The sequence below is a fragment of the Sinohyriopsis cumingii genome, chromosome 2, assembly GCF_028554795.1.
Source record: "Sinohyriopsis cumingii isolate HCF-2022 chromosome 2, ASM2855479v2, whole genome shotgun sequence".
In the NCBI taxonomy this organism is placed as follows: Eukaryota; Metazoa; Mollusca; class Bivalvia; order Unionida; family Unionidae; genus Sinohyriopsis; species Sinohyriopsis cumingii.
In genome coordinates, this window is record NC_142962.1 from 133,620,402 (window position 1) to 133,643,681 (window position 23,280).

The 23,280-nt window shown below is 34.9% G+C and overlaps 1 protein-coding gene across 4 annotated transcripts in view; it reads right to left on the reverse strand.

Moving 5' to 3' along the window:
* Positions 1-3,362: 3,362 nt before the first annotated feature.
* The window catches only part of LOC149805874 (uncharacterized), a 29,478-nt gene continuing 9,560 nt past the window's right edge, over positions 3,363-23,280 (reverse strand). For 3 of the 4 annotated variants that reach the window (XM_089950610.1, XM_089950608.1, XM_089950609.1), the window contains exons 4-6: positions 22,441-22,660; positions 20,084-20,689; positions 3,363-13,801 (exon numbers count right to left, since the gene is read on the reverse strand). In XM_089950610.1, the coding sequence (XP_089806736.1) occupies positions 13,512-13,801; positions 20,084-20,689; positions 22,441-22,660 (1,116 nt within the window). In that variant the 3' untranslated portion in view covers positions 3,363-13,511. Of the gene's footprint in view, positions 13,802-14,092; positions 15,790-20,083; positions 20,690-22,440; positions 22,661-23,280 lie in introns of those variants that run through there. The other variant, XM_089950611.1, reaches the window with a different exon arrangement.

Consider the following 23,280-nt stretch of genomic DNA (forward strand, 5'->3'; position numbering starts at 1 on the left):
CAACAGCTATCACCATTAAAGGGCCAAAATAGAGACATCCAAATAGCGACTTATTACAACAGCTGTCACCATTACAGGGCCAAAATAGAGACATCCAAATAGCGACTTATTACAACAGCTGTCACCATTACAGGGCCAAAATAGAGACATCCAAATAGCGACTTATTACAACAGCTGTCACCATTACAGGGCCAAAATAGAGACATCCAAATAGCGACTTGTTACAACAGCTATCACCATTACAGGGCCAAAATAGAGACATCCAAATAGCGATTTATTACAACAGCTATCACCATTACAGGGCCAAAATAGAGACATCCAAATAGCGACTTGTTACAACAGCTATTAGTATAACAGGGCCAAAACAGAGACATCCAAATAGCGACTTGTTACATGCTATTAGTATAACAGGGCCTAAATAGAGACATCCAAATAGCGACTTGTTACAACAGCTATCACCATTACAGGGCCTAAATAGAGACATCCAAATAGCGACTTGTTACAACAGCTATCACCATTACAAGGCCAAAATAGAGGCATCCAAATAGCAACTTGTCACAACAGCTATCACCATTACAGGGCCAAAATAGAGACATCCAAATAGTGACTTGTTACAACAGCTATCACCATTACAAGGCCAAAATAGAGACATCCAAATAGTGACTTGTTACAACAGCTATCACCATTACAGGGCCAAAATAGAGACATCCAAATAGTGATTTATTACAACAGTTATCACCATTACAGGGCCAAAATAGAGACATCCAAATAGCGACTTATTACAACAGCTATCACCATTACAGGGCCAAAATAGAAACATCCAAATAGCGACTTTTTACAACAGCTATCACCATTACAGGGCCAAAATAGAGACATCCAAATAGCGACTTGTTACAACAGCTATTAGTATAACAGGGCCAAAACAGAGACATCCAAATAGCGACTTGTTAGAACAGCTATTAGTATAACAGGTCCTAAATAGAGACATCCAAATAGCGACTTGTTACAACAGCTATCACCATTACAGGGCCTAAATAGAGACATCCAAATAGCGACTTGTTACAACAGCTATCACCCTTACAAGGCCAAAATAGAGACATCCAAATAGTGACTTGTTACAACAGCTATCACCATTACAGGGCCAAAATAGAGACATCCAAATAGCGACTTATTACAACAGCTATCACCATTACAGGGCCAAAATAGAAACATCCCAATAGCGACTTGTTACAACAGCTATCACCATTACAGGGCCTAGAGACAACCAAATAGCGACTTGTTACAACAGCTATTACCATTACAGGGCCTAAACAGAGACATCCAAATAGCGACTTGTTACAACAGCTATCACCATTACAGGGCCTAAATAGAGACATCCAAATAGCGACTTATTACAACAGTTATCACCATTACAAGGCCAAAATAGAAGCATCCAAATAGCAACTTGTCACAACAGCTAACACCATGACAGGCCCTAAATAGAGACATCCAAATAGCAACTTGTTACAACAGCTATCACCATTACAGGGCCAAAATAGAGACATCCAAATAGCGACTTGTTACAACAGCTATTAGCGTAACAGGACTAAAATAGATCAATCCATCCCAAGGTTGACTTGTCACAACAACTATCACCATTACAGGGCCAAAATAGAGACATCCAAAGAGCAACTTGTTACAACAGCTATCACCATTACAGGGCCAAAATAGAGACATCCAAATAGCGACTTATTACAACAGCTATCACCATTACAGGGCCAAAATAGAGACATCCAAATAGCGACTTATTTACAACAGCTATCACCATTACAGGGTCAAAATAGAGACATCCAAATAGCGACTTATTTACAACAGCTATCACCATTACAGGGCCAAAATAGAGACATCCAAATAGCAACTTATTACAACAGCTATCACCATTACAGGGCCAAAATAGAGACATCCAAATAGCAACTTATTACAACAGCTATCACCATTACAGGGCCAAAATAGAGACATCCAAATACCGACTTATTACAACAGTTATCACCATTACAGGGCCAAAATAGAGACATCCAAATAGCGACTTATTACAACAGCTATCACCATTACAGGGCCAAAATTGAGATATCCAAATAGCGACTTATTACAACAGCTATCACCATTACAAGGCCAAAATAGAGACATTCAAATAGCGACTTGTTACAACAGCTATTAGTATAACAGGGCCTAAATAGAGACATCCAAATAGCGACTTGTTACAACAGCTATTAGTATAACAGGGCCTAAATAGAGACATCCAAATAGCGGGTTGTTACAACAGCTATCACCATTACAGGGCCAAAATAGAGACATCCAAATAGTGACTTGTTACAACAGCTGTCACCATTACAAGGCCAAAATAGAGACATCCAAATAGCAACTTGTCACAACAGCTATCACCATTACAGGGCCAAAATAGAGACATCCAAATAGCAACTTGTTACAACAGCTATCACCATTACAGGGCCAAAATATAGACATCCAAATAGCGACTTGTTACAACAGCTATTAGCGTAACAGGACTAAAATAGATCAATCCATTCCAAGATTGACTTGTCACAACAGCTATCACCATTACAGGGCCAAAATAGAGACATCCAAATAGCGACTAATTACAACAGCTATTAGCGTAACAGGACTAAAATAGATTGATCCATCCCAAGGTTGACTTGTCACAACAGCTATCACCATTACAGGGCCAAAATAGAGACATCCAAATTGCGACTTCTTACAACAGCTATTAGCGTAACAGGACTACAGTAGATCAATCCATCCCAAGGTTGACTTGTCACAACAGCTATCACCATTACAGGGACAAAATAGAGACATCCAAATAGCGACTTGTTACAACATCTATTAGCATAACAGGACTAAAATAGATCAATCCATTTCAAGGTTGACTTGTCACAACAGCTATCACCATTACAGGGCCTAAACAGAGACATCTAAATAGTGACTTGTTACAACAGCTATTAGCGTAACAGGACTAAAATAGATCAATCCATCCCAAGGCTGACTGCTCACAACAGCTATCACCATTACAGGGCCTAAATAGATCCATCCAAAGGGTGGCTGGTTACAACAGCAATCAGAATTACAGGGCCAAAATAGATCCATCCAAAGGGTGGCTGATTACAACAGATAATACCATTAAAGGGCCAAAACAGATCCATCCAAACAGTCACCGGTTAAAACAGATAAATACCATTACAGGGCCTAAATTGATTCATCCTAAAGGTGGCTGGTTACAAGAGCTTAAATTTACTGAAAAGGTTTGTATTATATTCAGCATTAAAATATCTTGCTGAGGGCATAATAAAAGACACAATAAAATACTGTCGTTCTTTTGTACTTTTTTGTTTTCTAAAAAAACAGATTTCAAAACAACCTAAAATCATATTCTCATATTAAACCATGCATTACATGTACAAAATAAAGAGATCAAATTATGCAAAAAAATTTGAGGGAAAAGTTGAATTTCTGCATGCTTTACATCTGCAGTAGATTTATAGTACAAATACTGTAAAATCATATAATAGGTAAATAAAATATAGTGCAAATCTTTGGTAGTTTTTTTGTTGCTTTTATTAAAAGCCAGATGTCAATTTCAATTTTACAGATGAAATCACATTCAGATCATGTCAAGTATAAACTCTGTAAAAAAAGAAATAATTATTGTGCATTTATTTTTAGGTTAATTATGTCTATTTGCTTTAGAAGTTTACATATACAGTAAAGTTAATTTACACATATTCTAGCATCATACATTTCAAAAGGTAAATTAAAGTATTTTGAATATCATATATATATTTTGGACTCATTATAATATCTTTTTGGGTGTGATATTAATGTGCCATTTTGGACTAATTATAATACCTATTTGGATATGATATTAATGTGCCATTTTGGATTTAGTATAATACCTTTTCGGATATGATATTAACGTGCCATTTTGGGCTCATTATAATAACTTTTTGGATATGATATTAATGTACCATTTATATTAATGTGCCATTTTAGACTTATTACAATACATTTTTGAATATGATATTAATGCACCATTTTGGACTTATTATAATACCTTTCTGGACTACTACTGGTAATTTTCATCAATTTCAAGGATGCTACATACTGCTAATTGCTACATGCCACTAATCTATTTAAAGACTGAACAAATTTTGATACATTCATGAAAACATTGAGACTCCCAGCTATGTACTCCCATCAGTTTTCGTGGATTTCAGTTTTGCTACATACTATTATTTTAAAGACCTAACAAATAATGATCCATATAATAAAATAATAGATCTCCACACCTCCATAACATGCCATCGAGGTATAGATCTCCCCACCTCCACTGCATGTCATCATAGGATCAGATCTTCCCACCTCCATAACTTGCCATCAGAGGTATAGATCTCCTCATCTCCATAACATGCCATCAGAGGTAGAGATCTCCCCACCTCCATTGCATGTCATCAGAGGATCAGATCTTCCCACCTCCATAACTTGCCATCAGAGGTATAGATCTCCCCATCTCCATAACATGCCATCAGATGTAGAGATCTCCCCACCTCCATAACATGTCATCAGAGGTAGAGATCTCCCCACCTCCATAACATGCCATCCGAGGTAGAGATCTACTTACCTCCATAACACGCAATCAGAGAAATAAATCTCCCCACCTCCATAACATGCCATCAGAGGTAGAGATCTCCCCACCTCCATAACTTGCCATCAGAAGTAGAGATCTCACCACCTCCATAACATGTCATCAGAGGTAGAGATCTCCACACCTCCATAACATGCCATCAGAGGTAGAGATCTCCCACCTCCATAACATGTCATCAGAGGTAGAAATCTCCTCACCTCCATAACATGCCATCAGAGGTAGAGATCTACCTACCTACATAACATGCCATCAGAGGTAGAAATCTCCCCACCTCCATAACATGCCATCAGAGGTATAGATCTCCCAACCTCCATAACATGCCATCAGAGGCAGAGATCTCTCTGCCTCCATAACATGCCATCAGAGGTATATCTACTAATTTGGTAACCAATAAAAAGATGATTGTCAGAATACCCATATTGATGAAATAAATTAACAATTTACATGCATGAAAAATTGAAATACTTTCCCAAGGAAAAATAGAATCCCTCACTATAAGGCCATTCATTATAACATAGATCTCATTATGAGGCAAGTATGGCCCTGACTCATGTTTCATACAGCAGTTGTAAAAGTATACAGTACCATTTAATTTAAATGTGGTCTCACTATAAAGAAACAAACTCTATTGCCCCATAGATATTATACTGATGGAATACTGTTCTCAGTTTACCTTAAACAATAGAACTGTACAAGTTTACATATATCATCAGTTTATATAAAATGGCAGAACTGGACAAGTTTACATACATCATCAGTTTACGTAAAACAATAGAACTGGACAAGTTTACATATATCATCAGTTTACATAAAACAATAGAACTGAACAAGTTTACATATATCAGCAGTTTACATAAAACAATAGAACTGGACAAGTTTACATATATCATCGGTTTACCTAAAACATTAGAACTGGACAGGTTTACATATATCATCAGCTTACCCAAAACAGTAGAACCAGATACATTTACATGCATTATCAGTTATTGGAAATCCCTGTTTACTAAAGAATGTAATTTTTTTTATTGATACTTGGATCCATAGATAACTACAGTTATGAACAACTACAGTAATGTTTTCAATTTATACACAGTCAACTCTCATTATAACAGTATCCTTTATAATAGCAATATTTGATTTCAGGAACAATTTTTTTATTGGAAAAATATAATTGATCTTTAGACTGGAATATCCAACATTTGATACCAGCCTTATAACGGTTGGTAATGAAAATGTAATCTGCGAATATAAATTGATTGTTACAACATGTTTTCATGAAACTTCATGAAAATAATACTTGTCCTATTACAAGGACAGTGCTGATTTTGGGGTCTCGAAAAATCTGTTTTGAGGTCCCAAGGAGTGGGGGTCAGAGTGCATTATCAAAAATGGCAATATCTTTATATAAGCTTATAAAAAATTACATGAAATTCAAATTTGATAAAAGAAAATAATATTTGTTTTCTTTGAAGCATTTCATACAATTAAAAACCAAATAATAGTTGGTAGATTTACCACTGTCCAATACCATCACCACACACATGTACCAAAACTCACATAAATACAACCAGACAGATAATTAAAATAAAAAAAATTACACCAAGTTTCTGTTTTTAAAATCTACTGGATGGTCAATTATTTCTTCATTTGCTGTATTCTTTGCCGCTCTCAATATTTCATTGCAGGTTTAAAGGTGATGCAAAGGCCATTTGTGTTCATATTTGTGCTCATCATAGACTGAATGGGCTCTTGTTCAGACTACCAAACCAATTGTGTATATGGAGTGTTATCCGAATTCAAAGAAACTTTACCACTGATCATGAACATGCCAATAGTTTTAAATAAAGCTGTTTTAAACATTCTCATTCAAGGCAATGATGTGTAATAACTTTTGTAATTCAACATGCATCTCCTTGATTTACATAACTTCAAACAAATATGGATTCCTACACTTTACATATGCAAATTAGTATAATAGGCTCTCCCACAGCAGTGTTCAAAGAAATTAAGACAGCTTCACCCAAGTTAGACCCAGCCAATTAAGAAATCTCAAAAAATGGTGATTTCTGTCCATCTTAACCTTGAATTACATGTATGATGATCTATTATACAAACTGACCCAGGATAGCTTTACATGAGCTCTCAGCAGAATTATTTAATTAATGTATACATAGTCTATGTGCAAGAGGCATATTTAGTAGTGGTCAAAATTTCTTTTTCTTTCTCTCTCTCTTTCTCTATGATAGTTTTTGTTTAAATTTTCAAAGATTACTGACAATTTTATTTTTGGGTCTATGAGTAGGGGACATAACTATGCTCTGCAACACACATTTGTATGTGGGTAAAGTTTCATTCAAATCTATTCAAAGCTTATAAAGCAACTGATTGGAGAAGCAAATGTTAATGGATGGATGGATACAAAATGCCATACCATAAAAATACATCCAACATAAAACTGGCATAATAAGAAAGACTGTTTGGATGGCATAAGGGTCTCACATTAGGTTATTTACAAATGCACACTACCATCCTAACACAATTTTATTTTTGTGCTTCTAGTGTTTTTTGTGTGTGTGTGTGAGTGTGTGTGTGTGTGTGTGTGTGTGAAATTGTGCAGACAGTTTCAAGTATGTTGACAAGTGTTGGGTTCACAAATAACATAACACTTAAACTAAATTTAAAATCACATCACAAAAGTATAACAATAAATCTTTTGGAAAAATACATATAAAAAAGTTGCATATAATGTGATTTAAAAAATAAAAAAATGCAACTTTAAAATGTTATTCTAAAGATACAAGTATTTAGGATCTCAAATGATATGATTAAAATTATAATACAAATATTAATGACTACAAATGATACATGTGAAACACATGAGCATTCCTTTTCAAATATGATAATGCAAGTATTCAGGGTCACAAATGGTACCATGGGAAGACATGATGCTTATTCAAAACCATCTATTTACGATTTGTGACCTTAAATACCTGTGTTATAAATTTTGCTAAATATCAATGTCTAAGAGTAAGCCCACTTCTTTATTGATTATACCTGTATAGCCTGGACCAGGCTTATAATGGGGGAAGTATGGTACATTCACCATGGTCACAGCTGATATAGTGTTATCAAACCTGCAGCACAATTTAGATTTCTAAAACTGAAATTACTGTTAAACTTTATCCATTTATCTGACTGTCTCATTGACGGATACAGATACACATATCTGCATTATCAAGTAACAAAATTGTCCATTATCACAAACTGAGAACATATTTCCTTTGTTACATTCATGATTTAATAAACAATTCATTAATTAAAAAATTCAACAGATGTTACAAACATTTACAACTCAATCATTGCTTCTTGATCCCATCTTGGAATCTTTTTAATATATTGTACATACTCATTTCTATGTTGAGTCCAACTGCAGACAACACAGAACCTGATCTGCCATCATATACTGTACCAATAGATCAGGGTCTGTACTGTTGTTTGTTCTACTGATTACTTCCAACAAACTGTATAGACCCAAATCTGCTGGTAGTTTGTAGGTGGACTCAGCCTATAAGCAAGTACATATGGTACATGTCCTCAGTACCCTAGCAACATCACTGGCTATGAAGAACATGTTTAGGGAAATATCACATGTATCTTGGTATAGAGCTAACACATTTCTTTAAGCTTTGTAAAGGGAAGTCTAAGGTACACTGATATAGAGCTGAAATTAATGATTACATTTTGAAATAAAATATTACTGATTTTCATCACAACCTGTCAACCGGCACTGAATATATTTAAAATTCATTAAATGCATGTAATGGGTAATACTATTTACTGCATAAGCAGTGATGTCATTGCAGTAATTCCAGCTCTCCATGGAAACATCATGCTCATATAGTAAAACCCTAATTTTCACTTCAAGTTATTGAATGTTGTTGGTTTCTTTATGGTTGCAGGAATGATCAAGCCACCTTTACTGCTGGGACTGAGAGAATTATTAGACTTATTCCATATATTGAATATACTGAGGGTTAACAAGTCATGTCATATAGTCAAGTGACTGGGATGATGTGTTATGCAATATACTCAAGTGACTGAGTTTGAAGAGTTATACCATATAGTGAAGTGAGGTTGATGAGTTATGCCATTTATTCAAGTAAATGAGGTTGAAGTGTTATGCCCTTTATTGAAGTGATTGAGGTTGAAGAGTTCTGCTATGTATTGAAGTGACTGGGGTTGAAGAGCTATGCCCTGTATTGAAGTGATTGAGAATTAAGAGTTATGCCCTGTATTGAAGTGATTGAGATTGAAGAGTTCTGCCCTGTACTGAAGTTGTTGAGGTTGAAGAGTGATGCCCTGTATTGAAGTGGTTGAGGTTGAAGAGTTATGCAATGTATTGAATTGGTTGAGGATGAAGAGACATGCCCTTTATTGAAGTGATTGAGGTTGAAGAGTTATCCCCTGTATTGAAGCAGTTGAAGTTGAAGAGTTATGCCCTGTATTGAAGTGATTGAGGTTGAAGAGTTATGCCCTGTACTGAAGTGGGTGAGATTGAAGAGTTATGCCCTGTATTGAAGTGATTGAGGTTGAAGAGTTATGCCCTGTATTGAAGTGGTTGAGGTTGAAGAGTTATGCCCTGTATTGAAGCGGTTGAGGTTAAAGAGTTATTCCCTGTATTGAAGTGATTGAGGTTGAAGAGTTTTGCCTTGTATTGAAGTGGTTGAGGTTAAAGAGTTATGCCCTGTATTGAAGTGATTGAGGTTGAAGAGTTATGCCCTGTATTGAAGTGGTTGAGGTTGAAGAGTTTTGCCCTGTATTGAAGTGATTGAGTTTAAAGTGTTATGACCTGTATTGAAGTGGTTGAGGTTAAAGAGTTATGCCTTGTACTGAAGTAAATGAGGTTGAAGAGTTATGCCCTGTATTGAAGTGGTTGAGGTTAAAGAGTTATGCCCTGTATTGAAGTGATTGAGGTTGAAGAGTTATGCCCTGTATTGAAGTGGTTGAGGTTGAAGAGTTTTGCCCTGTATTGAAGTGATTGAGTTTAAAGTGTTATGACCTGTATTGAAGTGGTTGAGGTTAAAGAGTTATGCCTTGTACTGAAGTAAATGAGGTTGAAGAGTTATGCCCTGTATTGAAGTGGTTGAGGTTAAAGAGTTATGCCCTGTATTGAAGTGATTGAGGTTGAAGAGTTATGCCCTGTATTGAAGTGGTTGAGGTTGAAGAGTTATGCCCTGTATTGAAGCGGTCGAGGTTGAAGAGTTATGCCCTGTATTGAAGTGGTCGAGGTTGAAGAGTTTTGCCTTGTATGGAACTTATTCATACTAAACTTATGAAAGATTTTACTTTTTACACCTTAAATATATTGTAGCAATCTACATCGGGTTAGCATATACTGTTTTAGATCCCCAAACTGTAGTCCATGGCAGTAAATAATGTAAACTCTGCGTGATGCTTAAGTTTAACTGGTTAAAAGGGAAGTCACTACTCACAATTCCCAGTCTAGTAAAGTTTTTAGACCTATCCCGACAATATATGCAAACTAGGGGAGAAGGTTTTTCCATTTTGACTACTTCAACTGAACACACAAGTCTGACAACTTTATTAGTGCACAAAAGTTTAACAACTGGTAAAAAATTGCCATTTTAAGTGTAATTTCACAGTCTTAGTTCATTCTTAGTTTATATGGATTAATATATTTAGATTTTGTGATTAAAGAAATGTCTGCATCTCAGTCTGAGTCAAAGGATAACAATGCTTGCTTGTTACTACTCATTTTATTCTTATGTTGCTACTATTAACACTGAATACCACATGTTGCTTAGCCTATCATGTGCTGAAAAAATGGCGTTAAACCCCACAACAACAACAACACATGTTGCTACTATTAACACTGAATACAACATACCACATGTTGCTACTATTAACACTGAATACAACATGTTGCTACTATCAACACTGAATACCACATGTTGCTACTATCAACACTGAATACAACATGTTGCTACTATTAACACTGAATACCACATGTTGCTACTATCAACACTGAATATAACATGTTGCTACTATTAACACTGAATACCACATGCTGCTACTATTAACACTGAATACAACATGTTGCTACTATTAACACTGAATACCACATGTTGCTATTATTAACACTGAATACATGTTGCTACTATTAACACTGAATACTGCATGTTGCTGTTATTAACACTGAATACCATGTGTTGCTACTAATAATACTGAATACCACATGTTGCTACTATTAACACTGAATACCATGTGTTGCTATTATTAACACTGAATACCACATGTTGCTACCATCAACACTGAATACCACATGTTGCTACTATTAACACTGAATACCACATGCTGCTATTATTAACACTGAATACCACATGTTGCTACTATTAACACTGAATACCACATGTTGCTACTATCAACACTGAATACAACATGTTGCTACTATTAACACTGAATACCACATGTTGCTACTATCAACACTGAATATAACATGTTGCTACTATTAACACTGAATACCACATGCTGCTATTATTAACACTGAATACAACATGTTGCTACTATTAACACTGAATACCACATGTTGCTATTATTAACACTGAATACATGTTGCTACTATTAACACTGAATACTGCATGTTGCTATTATTAACACTGAATACCATGTGTTGCTACTAATAATACTGAATACCACATGTTGCTACTATTAACACTGAATACCATGTGTTGCTATTATTAACACTGAATACCACATGTTGCTACCATCAACACTGAATACCACATGTTGCTACTATTAACACTGAATACCACATGCTGCTATTATTAACACTGAATACCACATGTTGCTACTATTAACACTGAATACCACATGTTGCTACTATCAACACTGAATACAACATGTTGCTACTATTAACACTGAATACCACATGCTGCTACTATTAACACTGAATACAACATGTTGCTACTATTAACACTGAATACCACATGTTGCTATTATTAACACTGAATACATGTTGCTACTATTAACACTGAATACTGCATGTTGCTATTATTAACACTGAATACCATGTGTTGCTACTAATAATACTGAATACCACATGTTGCTACTATTAACACTGAATACCATGTGTTGCTACCATCAACACTGAATACCACATGTTGCTACTATTAACACTGAATACCACATGCTGCTATTATTAACACTGAATACCACATGTTGCTACTATTAACACTGAATACCACATGTTGCTACTATCAACACTGAATACAACATGTTGCTACTATTAACACTGAATACCACATGCTGCTATTATTAACACCGAATACATGTTGCTACTATTAACACTGAATACCACATGTTGCTATTATTAACACTGAATACATGTTGCTACTATTGACACTAAATACCACATGTTGCTATTATTAACACTGAATACATGTTGCTACTATTGACACTAAATATCACATGTTGCTACTATTCACACTAAATACTACGTGTAGCTACTGTTGACACCAAATAGGACATGTTGCGACTATTGACATAAAATACCACATGTTGCTACTATTGACACTAAATACCACATGTTCCTACTACTGACACTAAATAGGACATGTTGCGACTACTGATACTAAATACTAGACTACTGACACTAAATACATGTTGCTACTATTTCTCACAAAATACCACACTAACAAACATTAGGTGGCACTTCACTTTTGGCAATAATTTTAGCTGATACAATATCTCTTTTGCTTAACAAACAAAAATTTGTTTAAATATTTACTCAAGTAAATATACCTCTTCTTGAGACTCCAGAATAGCACACATTCACTCATGATGTCTGTAGGTAAAAAATGCATACAACCCTTCCAGAAACAGTGGGAGTACAATGACTGGTCAACATGCACATCTTCTGATGATGGCCAAAATATGTACACAGCAATCTACTTAAAATGCTGACAGTTCCATTCACAAAAATTCTGTCATGCCATATATACTACAAACTGCATATTGCAGCAACAGATCTGGGTCTGTGCAGTTTGCCAGGTATAACCAGCAGAACAAACAACACAGACCCTGATCTGCAGATGATTTATGTTATGGCAGATCAGGATCTGTGTTGTTTTCAGTTGGATTCAACTTATAGGTGAGTATATATGGGTTATACATTTCATCCACCTGTATGACTAAAATGGCATTAAGGAAAATTATGGGAGCTAAGTGATTTTTGGATATGGGCCTCTTCATACTGACCAAGTTTCATGGTGGTCCACTGAAAACCGGACTAGCTGCATTTACAAGATCCTGGCATACGATGCTTTCAGCTGCAAGTCAAAAAGGACAATATAACACTTATAAAATTGCAGGAGCAAAGCAATTTGTTGACATGCACATCTTCATGTGATGACCAGAATCTTTACCAAATTTCATGGCAATCCATCAAAAACTGGGGGACTGGTTATGATCACTAGATGGATGAATGGAAAGAAGGATGGACAGACATGTATGAGGATTCATATATCCTCCCACCCACCAATACCTCTTCAGAGGTGGGAATATATATTAAAAAAGAAACCAGCATATTTAGTTATAATGATAACTAGAATGCCTGCACACCTACGGTCCTTTAAACATGGCAAGTGTATGTTGCAACTCAATAATACAAAACCTACATATCTGATTTTTGTTGTTACTTCCTAAATCATTATTGATCTATTCATACAAATTTAATTTCTGAAAAAAAATTCCATGATTAAAATGATCTGCTATATTTTCACCCAATTTAGAAAGTAAATCAATCATCTTTCTTGGTAAAGTAAAAATCATATTGTAGAGTGTGGTTGATCACTGGGACTATTTTGTACAAAGTTATTTTCCTTCGTTCCTCTTCTGTCAAGTTTTTAACTTCATAATCAACATAGTCTGGACTGTATTCATAATCTCTTGCAACTCTTCCTACGACCTCAGTCAGGGCTGCCAAAAGAGATTTGTCCTCTGGAATATTTATAAGAACATTTTTCAAAGTCTCCAACATTACAGAGCAATCCCAAACAACTCCATCTGACTGTCTGCGTGCAATATAACCTGAAATAGAAAGTATATACATTCACACCTCTGACATCTAGCAGAGTACAGAATAAAAAAATATTACAGGATTCTGGGACAATCTGTCTTGCTATGTGGGTAGAATTCCTCTCTAAAATAACAAAATTATCATGCTAAAGTTTTCTTACTCATATATATTTATGTAATATGGTAACTTGTTTGACTTACAGTTAGATATTCCAAATCAGTCAAGTACTTTTGTATGGTCATGCATTGTGTGTTTTTATTGGGTTACTTTTAAGTCATGTGATCATTACTGCTCCTCCAGCAATGATGTTGCTTATAAGTTTTTAATTAATAGGTTACCAATAGCTCAGAGTTTAATGAGAACCATTGTAAATGCAATTTTATTTTTTTGGGGGGGAGGGAGAGAACATTTTTGTTGCAAATCAAATTCTAGGATTGGAAAATCTACAGAATACATGTTGCTTGTTGTGTCTTTAGATTCATGATTTTTAAGCAACCACAAAAAAAATTTGCACACAAAAACTAATGTCAAGAAAATTATATTTCTTCTGTAATAATTATCTGATTAGTACATCTGCTCCCTTGCAAATTTAGCCCTCACAAACTTAAAAAGATGCTACAGCCCTCTCAAACTTAAAAAGATGCTACAGCCCTCTCAAACGTTAAAAAGATGCTACAGCCCTCACAAACTTAAAAAGATGCTACAGCCCCCTCAAACTTAAAAAGATGCTACAGCCCTCTCAAACTTAAAAAGATGCTACAGCCCTCTCAAACTTAAAAAGATGCTACAGCCCTCTCAAACGTTAACAAAAAATGTTCCCAACATCTTTAGGCTTGATAAGGAAGCAATGTTACAAAAAAATATTTTTGCTTGCTGAGACAAAAGTCAAATAAAAGTTGTCTCCTCTTGGATAGAGGGATTTTACACAAAATTCCAACAATCATCAGTTATTACTAGAATGGATTTAATTGTGGGGATGGTGTGCTTTTATTATGATGAATAAGTATTGTATAAAAAAACATACTTCACTCCAAAAGTTGGGATTTCTTCTTCAGCTACCTTACCCAATCAAAATACATTACAAGAATATGAAGGACAGATCAGGTTCCATTTCTGATCCTGAAGATGGTCATGGTTCCAGTCTCTGAACATATGTGAAGTAGCTTTGTCTTTCATGTGAGATATGGGCTTGGGGTTTGCACATAGTCAGTGCATAGAAATAGAATACAAAATGAGTTTTGCTCTCACAAATCCAGTGGAAGTGGGGGAACCAGCATTGTTAGGAAGTTGCTAAAAAAACCTGAGAACTTAGCTTGTTGCACAACTGATATAGTCCCACCAGGTTAAAGTGAACCATTCTGGATAAATGGATGAGGTAAAAGCTAGAGAATGTCATTTTTGATCTCCATGCTATTTCCTGTCAGTTAGGAACAGTAGTACTGCTTCACTGCTTACGCTCAGGAAATTCATCTGGCCTTGGGGTATTAATGTCAATATCTGGAACCTCATATTTTCCAGGAATCACCTTTTCAAAATTTGCAAATATTCAAATTTGAATAATACAAACCATTTTCAGATATTAAATATTTCATAATACCTATTTCAACCTGATGAAAACAAAATAATTCAGTGCTTTATCTGTACTCATGACAAGTGACTGAGCAGATGACCATCTGATGATAAACTGCTCTGATCACACTAATTGTCACATGGATTAAACAAAGGTACAATCAAGGGAGAGCAATAAAACTAACACACTCCATAAGAAATGATCATGAAGTTCCTTAAACTGAGCCTATGAACGTCTGTGACACTGTAACGAGTTTCACAAGTTTATGTCATCTCAATTTTATCCCGTAGTAGATTTTCACTTGATAACATCCTTTTTCCAATCATTAGTTTGGTCTCCAGAATCCTCAGTTGTAACTGCCTTGCACATAAGCAGGGAAGAACACTATCAATAATGGGGTGAAAAGTTCCATGCTACAGTTCACTGTAACTGAAAGAAGAAAAATGGTTTCTACACAATAACTCGAACTATTAAGCATTTACTGTTGCCAAACTTTATGCATGACTTTCAAACATGCAGCATGATGTCCCACCCAGTCACATTATCCTGAAACCAGGCTGACCAGTCCTGACACTAACCGCTTAATGCTGAATGCCTAGCGAGGCAGCTGTTAATAACATTTTTGTTAGTCTTTGGTATGACTTGGCTGGGGTTCAAACCTATGACCTCCTGCTTCCAAGGTGGATGCTCTAACCACTAGGCCACCGGAGCGGCCTTTTCATACAATAACATTAACTCCACATCAAAGAACTGCACCAACATTTGTTTATGTCTTGCACCTGAGGTAAAGAAACAGCTCATCCATTTTGGGGCCAAAAAGTTAATGGTCAATGTGAATGAAAGAAGAAAAATAGTTTTGCACAACAGCATTAGCTTCAGCATCACACACCTGGATCAAACTTTGTTGATGGCATGCACTTGGGGTTAAGAAGAAACCAATCAATTTGGGGGTGGCAGGACAGAGGAAACTGTGACTGAAAGAAGCAAAATAATTTCTGCACAAATATTTCTGTTATCTAACATGTGCTTGCACCCAAAATTTCTGGATGATGTACACAATGGGTACAAATGAAGCATATAAATTTTAGGATAAAAAGGTCAATGTCATTTAGACTGAAAGAAGAAAATAGTGTTGCATAATAAGTTTAGTTCAAAACCATGCACATTGACAAATATTTGTGGAGGGTTTGCACTTAAAGTATGAGTCAGGGATGCAGAATAACTTTTCTTCAAGAGTAAGTTTCTTGACTAACATTTGTAGATGGCTTGTACTTAAGCCATTAGAGAAAACTTTAGATTTTGTATAGTCCATTAAGAAAATACATTAAGTTCACTTCAAGACAAAATACCCAGATCAAAGGTTGAAGTCACTGAAATCCAATAGTTAACAGTCCAATGATTACTTCTAGGTTATTGCCCTTTGAATTAGTAACATGTGTCATACCTGCCAGTCCAGTCATGTAATCACAGGAAGTCTTTACCTTAAATATACCACTCTGGAAGTAAGATAAAGAAAAAGAAAAAACCGAAACTTTCTCTTCCAGAATTTGCTAAATAATAATTTTGAGAATGTGGGAGATTTAAATTAGTGACAAGAAAGACTGGAGATGCCCCTCATCTGGGGAGGAACCCTCCTGGCCTGGGAGATTTACATGGCTGGAAAAGTCAGGATTTTATGGAAATCATTACTCATACAATTAGGTCATCAAATATATTGTGAAAGACAAATATGTCTTGTAATAGTGCAAACAATCCACCTCGAGATGGTGGCTGTGAAAATCTCAAAAATAGAGAACAAATAAGATGGAATCAATAGATAAAACTGGAAGGCTCAATCTGGATAAAGGATACTATTATTACCATCCTCAGCACAAATATGACTGACACTTGGGATTTCAGTGGGAACAGAAGCTACCAAGTATCACTGATTTTTGGCCACAAACCCAGGCTGACAAAGACGAGAGACTGAACAAAAGTGTATGAGTCTAAGTTCTTACAAAAAGTAACAGGAAAAAAGTGAAGACAACAAACCTTGTAAAATTTAACAAATAATTTATTTCCACAAAATATCAAGTGAAAAATGAGAAGAAATTTTTTTTATGTTTTACGAATCAAATCCAAAAATAATCCAAGAATTAAAAAATAGAAGTCCTAGTAATAAAAAGTCCTGAATGAAACTGAGTTTGAATCCCAATGATATCCAAAATGGATGATGATGACATCATTAATAGTCAGCAAAGTGCTGCAGTGTCAACAGTCTCCCACTGAATCACAGAAAATATTATTTCAGTTTTTGAATTCTGAATAAATTTCAATAAATGTCCTTGTCCAAGAATTAATTTAGAACACTAGTATTTCCAGGGAAAACAATTACTTGAAATTCAATAATTTGAAGAAAATAAAATAATTAGCCCAAAACTTTATCAACATGACACAACCTGACTTTTCATGTGTTAAGGCACAACTGACTATTCTTTCTCAAAACATCAGTAATAAATCTAAGATGCAACACAGATTCCCAGATGGGGGGTCAACCTTCTAGAACTGGAAGTTTGTTACATGATAGATATAACATCATCCAGGTATGGCCTTGACTTAACTTAATAATTCTTACTCTGAGAAAGAATTAAAAAAGTTGTTTACTACAACTGTGACTGGTTCTGAATCAAGGTCAGAAACTAGATATAGTGTTTCTATTATTAGGTGTTTACAAATGAAAATTAAAAAGGTCAGGTCAAACAAAACTGAACTTAATTCTATATAAAAAAAATCAAGCTCAATAAACAATATTACATTACAATAGCATGTAATGGAATAAAATAATAAAAAAATAAAAATCAGACAATTAAATTAAATTAAATATACATAACACTTCCCCCCATAAAAGAGAAAGAAAGATTTATATAATAAAACTTTCTTTTTACCATAGGTCAATTATACATGTGGTTTATATTAGAAAAAAATAACACAAGAAGAAATCTTACGAATGATACAAAGAATATATGAAATAATAAATTTTTATACATAGGAACTCGCATCTGCTATTAAATTATCTTTTCTCTTGATGTGCCTGATGTCAATATTATATTCTTATTACAATAAACTCTACCTTAATAATCTCTCATTTTTGTTTTTCATCTTGCTGATGAAAGTAACGGGATTGTGATCACTAAACACAATAACTGAAGAAGGAGCTGAACTAATGTAAACTTCAAAATATTCTAATGCCAATATCAAAGCCAAACATTCCTTCTCAATTGCTGAATAATTTCTCTGGTGCTTATTTAATTTCTTAGAAAAATAGCACACTGAATGATCAACACTATTTTTATCTTCTTGAATCAATATTGCTCCAACCCCAACATTGCATGCATCAAGAGACAGCTTAAATGATTGGCTGAAATTTGGAGCTGTAAGAACTGGTGCACTCTTAAATATGGCTTTTAACTTATCAAAACCCTCCTGACATTTGTCAGTCCAATGAAACTTGATTTTCTTGCTCAATAAATTTGCCAGGAGTTCAGCAATTATAGAAAAAATTGAAACAAAATTTCTGACAGTATCCAGCCATACCTAAAAATCACATCAGTTGCTTTTTTACTAACAGGCACAGGGAATTCAGAGATAACCTTGACCTTAGCATCTATAGGTTTAACTTGTCCATATCCATTGGTATGTCCTAGAAAAGTTACACAAGCAGAGCAAAACTCACTTTTGGATAAATTGATTGTCAAACTAATGCATTAGTGAGTCTGTCAAAGAATTTCCGTATTGTTACTAAAAATCTTTCCAGGTGTCATTGTAGATGATGACATCATCGATGTAAGTAAGACAATTGTCTAGACCAGAGACATTCATTACATGTTGAAAAGTACTTGGTGAACCTTTCATCCTAAATGGTATCACTCTATATTGATAAAGTCCATCTGGAGTCACAAATGCCGAAATTTCCTTTGCTCTTTACCTCCATGGAATTTGCCAAAATCCTTTCAGGTCAAATCTGGTGACATATTATAAACAGAAATAAAGCAAGGACCTGTGAAAACATTACAGACACAACACACAAAAAACACATATTGCCAAATATGACTTCAATGATGGAGTGTTCAGCACTCAAAAGAAACAGAACATTAAAGGAAAACAAGAATGATATTCCAGTTGTCGGAAAAGTTGACTGAGATTCAGACTGGAATCATGCTTTTTTATTCTAGACCTCCAGTTTCTAATTAGAGGATGGAATAATGTCCTTGGACAAGGCATTGGTGTCAGGAAAAGATATTACAACACACTAATGGCTGATAAAGTATACTGCTATCAAAATGTGTTTTTCTAAAATGTAAAATTGCCCATATTATTTGGAGCACTTGGTTATCAAACTCTTAACTTTTGGAGATAATTAGTTCTTGCAGGTTGCCAAACTCTTCAATTCTGGAGGTAAGTAGTTCATACAATTAGCCCACAATCCCATGTGTATTGGCTAAGTACTTTTTCAAAGTAGCTCACAACCCCATGTACATCAGCTAACACATGTATGACATGCATGTTCATTTACATGGTTACCAATTTTGCAAATGATTCTTGGGAGTAAAGTAAACCAAACCATTTACACATTTAAATTTTACAGTCTTAATTGCTATTGAATTTAACAAAATGTTCACAAACTGTATCAAAGTGTGCTTAATTTTATCCTGCTGAAAATTTTCTGTAATCAATGGTTACATACCTGGTGGGACAGCATACATTATCAGTGTGTCCTTTGGGCAACTAAAGTGAGTTATGAAGGGCCTGATTTCCATCTTCTTTGCTGCTGGATCTTTTGAAGCTTGATCAGTTGTTGTTGAGGCTGAATTATGACCTGCATCTACAGGAAGACTGGAGTTAGGTATGGAATGTCCAATTCCCACTTTCATGGCTGCTGACAGTTCTGAAGATTCATCTGATTGTGCTGAGGCTGAATTCTGACCTGCATCTACAGGAAGACTGGAGTTAGGTATGGAATGTCCAATTTCCACCTTCATGGTTGCTGACAGTTCTGAAGATTCATCTGATTGTGCTGAGGCTGAATTCTGACTTGCATCTGCAGTGTTCTTTAGAAGACTGGATTCAGGTATGGAATGCCCAATTTCCACTTTCACTGCTTCTGACAGTTCTGAATCTTCATCAGTGGTTGCTGAGGCTGAATTCTGACTTGCATCTGCAGTGTTCTTTAGAAGACTGGATTCAGGTATGGAATGCCCAGTTCCCACTTTCACTGCTGCTGACAGTTCAGAATTTTCATCAGTGGTTGCTGAGACTGAATTCTGACTCACAGTTGTATCACCTAGATCACCTGTAACATATATGTGTTTAAAGAAAAATGTCAATCTATCTGTCTGCATACAGGTTTGTGAGTGTTCTAACATCCAAATTTGTTTTAGCACTGGATTTCTGTCATATTTTTAATGAAGTTTAATCCCACCTGATGTTCAGATAAATTCAATTCCACCTAGTGTTCAGATAAATTCAGTTCCACCTAGCGTTCAGATAAATTCAGTCCAACTGAGTGTTCAGATGAGTTTAATCACATCAGGTGTTCAGACAAGTTTAATACCACCTAGTGTTCATTTAAGTTTATTCCCATCTAGTATTCAGATAAGTTCAATGATGAACTCACTGTCATTTATATTTATTTTCTTTGATTTCAACCATATGCTGTGGAGCTTTACCTTAATAAGGTTTTTGCTGGAGTTTAATTGTGGCACAATTTTAACTACATTTAAGAGTTATGACCCTTGTTTAAATCCCACTGGCTTGAGAATACTTGCTAGCTAATTTATTTTTATTTAAATAATATTTCTTTAGTGTTTTACTTTAATAAGATCTCAGATGAATCTGACAATGTAAAGACATTAATGACATTTTTGTATAAAATTATGGGTCTTGTACAATAAATTATAAAGCACTAAACTTGCATGCAAACACCCCAGAATCAACTTCCGTTTGGCTTGATTTCAACTGCATTTTCTTAAAACAATAATTTCATTCATTATATGACCAAAAGAGTGGTGTAATATATCACAACTGATGCAGCAAATTTTAATGACGATTTGTATTTTGCAGTGGAGAAAATTAAAACTAAAGCAATTAAACAGTAACAAATAAATTTGCCACTCTGCTTATTAAATAAACCATACACATTATTTGCGATGCATATCTTTTAAGATTTCTGATAAGAAACAATGCTAATTAAGTTATTGAGTGTTTAAAACTGAAAACCAACAACTGTAAAGCTTTGGGTCAATACATAAGATTCTTTGTTGTACATGTTGAATCTTGTGCAATTTTGCCAGCAATTCTTTGTGAAAAAGTAGCGATAAAGGAGAGCTACCTTTTCAAACTAGAGTCTCCAGAAGGAACTGCCACTCTACTGCCCAAAAATGAATTTTTCCAGATATTCAAGGTATAAATATTTCTTCTTTTTAACTGCTGAGTGTTGAAACCATCTCTAAAATTCACTGAATGATAAGAAATTATCTACTGTTACAGCCATATTGGATGTAAGATCAGCACCATTTTCATTTAAGACAAAACAGATACTGTTAGAAGACTCTTGGCTAAAACCCTATGCCAACATGACCATCCAGGAATTTATATTGATCAAATGCCAATGGAGAGATCCTTATTCACAGCAATGGGTTGAAATTTGTATTGATCAAATGCCAAAGGACAGGCCTTGTGGAATTTAAAGGTAAATAAGAAAGATACACTAAAAAGACAAGATTTCAATACCAACACTATTACTGACCTGGAACTAAACTGCATGGTCCTTCTAATATGTGGGGTAATGTCTTTTGACATGCTATACTAAATGATTTCTGTAATTAATGCAAAGTCAAGGATTATTTCTGGCATTTTCTTTCAATCATGTTTTATTCAGATCACTGATTTGCCTATTTTTTTAAAAGAAAAAGACAGGTCGATAGGAGTTTTGCTTTCTTTCTTGCCTTCTTTTCTTCTTCCTTTGGACCAAATTATTCTTTGGAAAAAAAAGTTTGGAACCAAACAAAAATATCAGTTTTAATGTGTAGATAAATAGCTTACCATCCTTATTTATATGAGTTACATCAAGATTTGCAAGCTTTTGTCTAGTTTCTTCCTCACTGCTGGCATCCTCTGTGTGACCCAGAGAAAGTTGTGAAGGTGAATGCTTTGGATCCTCAATGGTCTCATCATGAGAGTCTTCTTTCCTCACTAGAACTGTATGACCAGAGTCACGACCTTCTTGTGTGTTTCTGTCTATTTTACCCCTGATTCTACAGGCCTGAAATACATTAGTTATATGGTCTTTAAAATTGAATATAAGACAAAGATAAGATAACCATTTACCCTAATTAGCAAAACATATCTGTCAAATCAAATATTTTATTTTGGATTAAACAATACACTGTTATCAGGAAATAAGTTTCATTTCTGATGACATCTTTGCGAAAGTTGGATAAAAGGTAGTGATGTTGTATGAATTTTAATTTGTACATGATACAAAGTCTAAACTTTCCAAAGTCAAACCCTCTGTAATCCACACTGCTTCACTGTCAGACAAGCTTAGCAACTGACTTGTTAATAAGTTATGATTCATAAATGGACAGATTATTCAGTGGTTGACTGGAATTTAAAATAGACATTATGTGGCTAATGGCTAGACCAGTTGGTGATCCATTGGCATTTACAATAAACAAGGCTAACGGCTGGTCATAGCTTCAGTATTTACAGTATGTTTTGGAAAGAAAGAAAATGTCATCTACAATTCAAGAAACAATATTAGTCAGGAGAGAGAACTATAAGCATGGACAAATCAAATATTAGTTATTTCAAGATAATTTTATGACATGACTACTGTCACAGTGTTGGATCAATAGACCAATATTTCGTACGTGTTACACC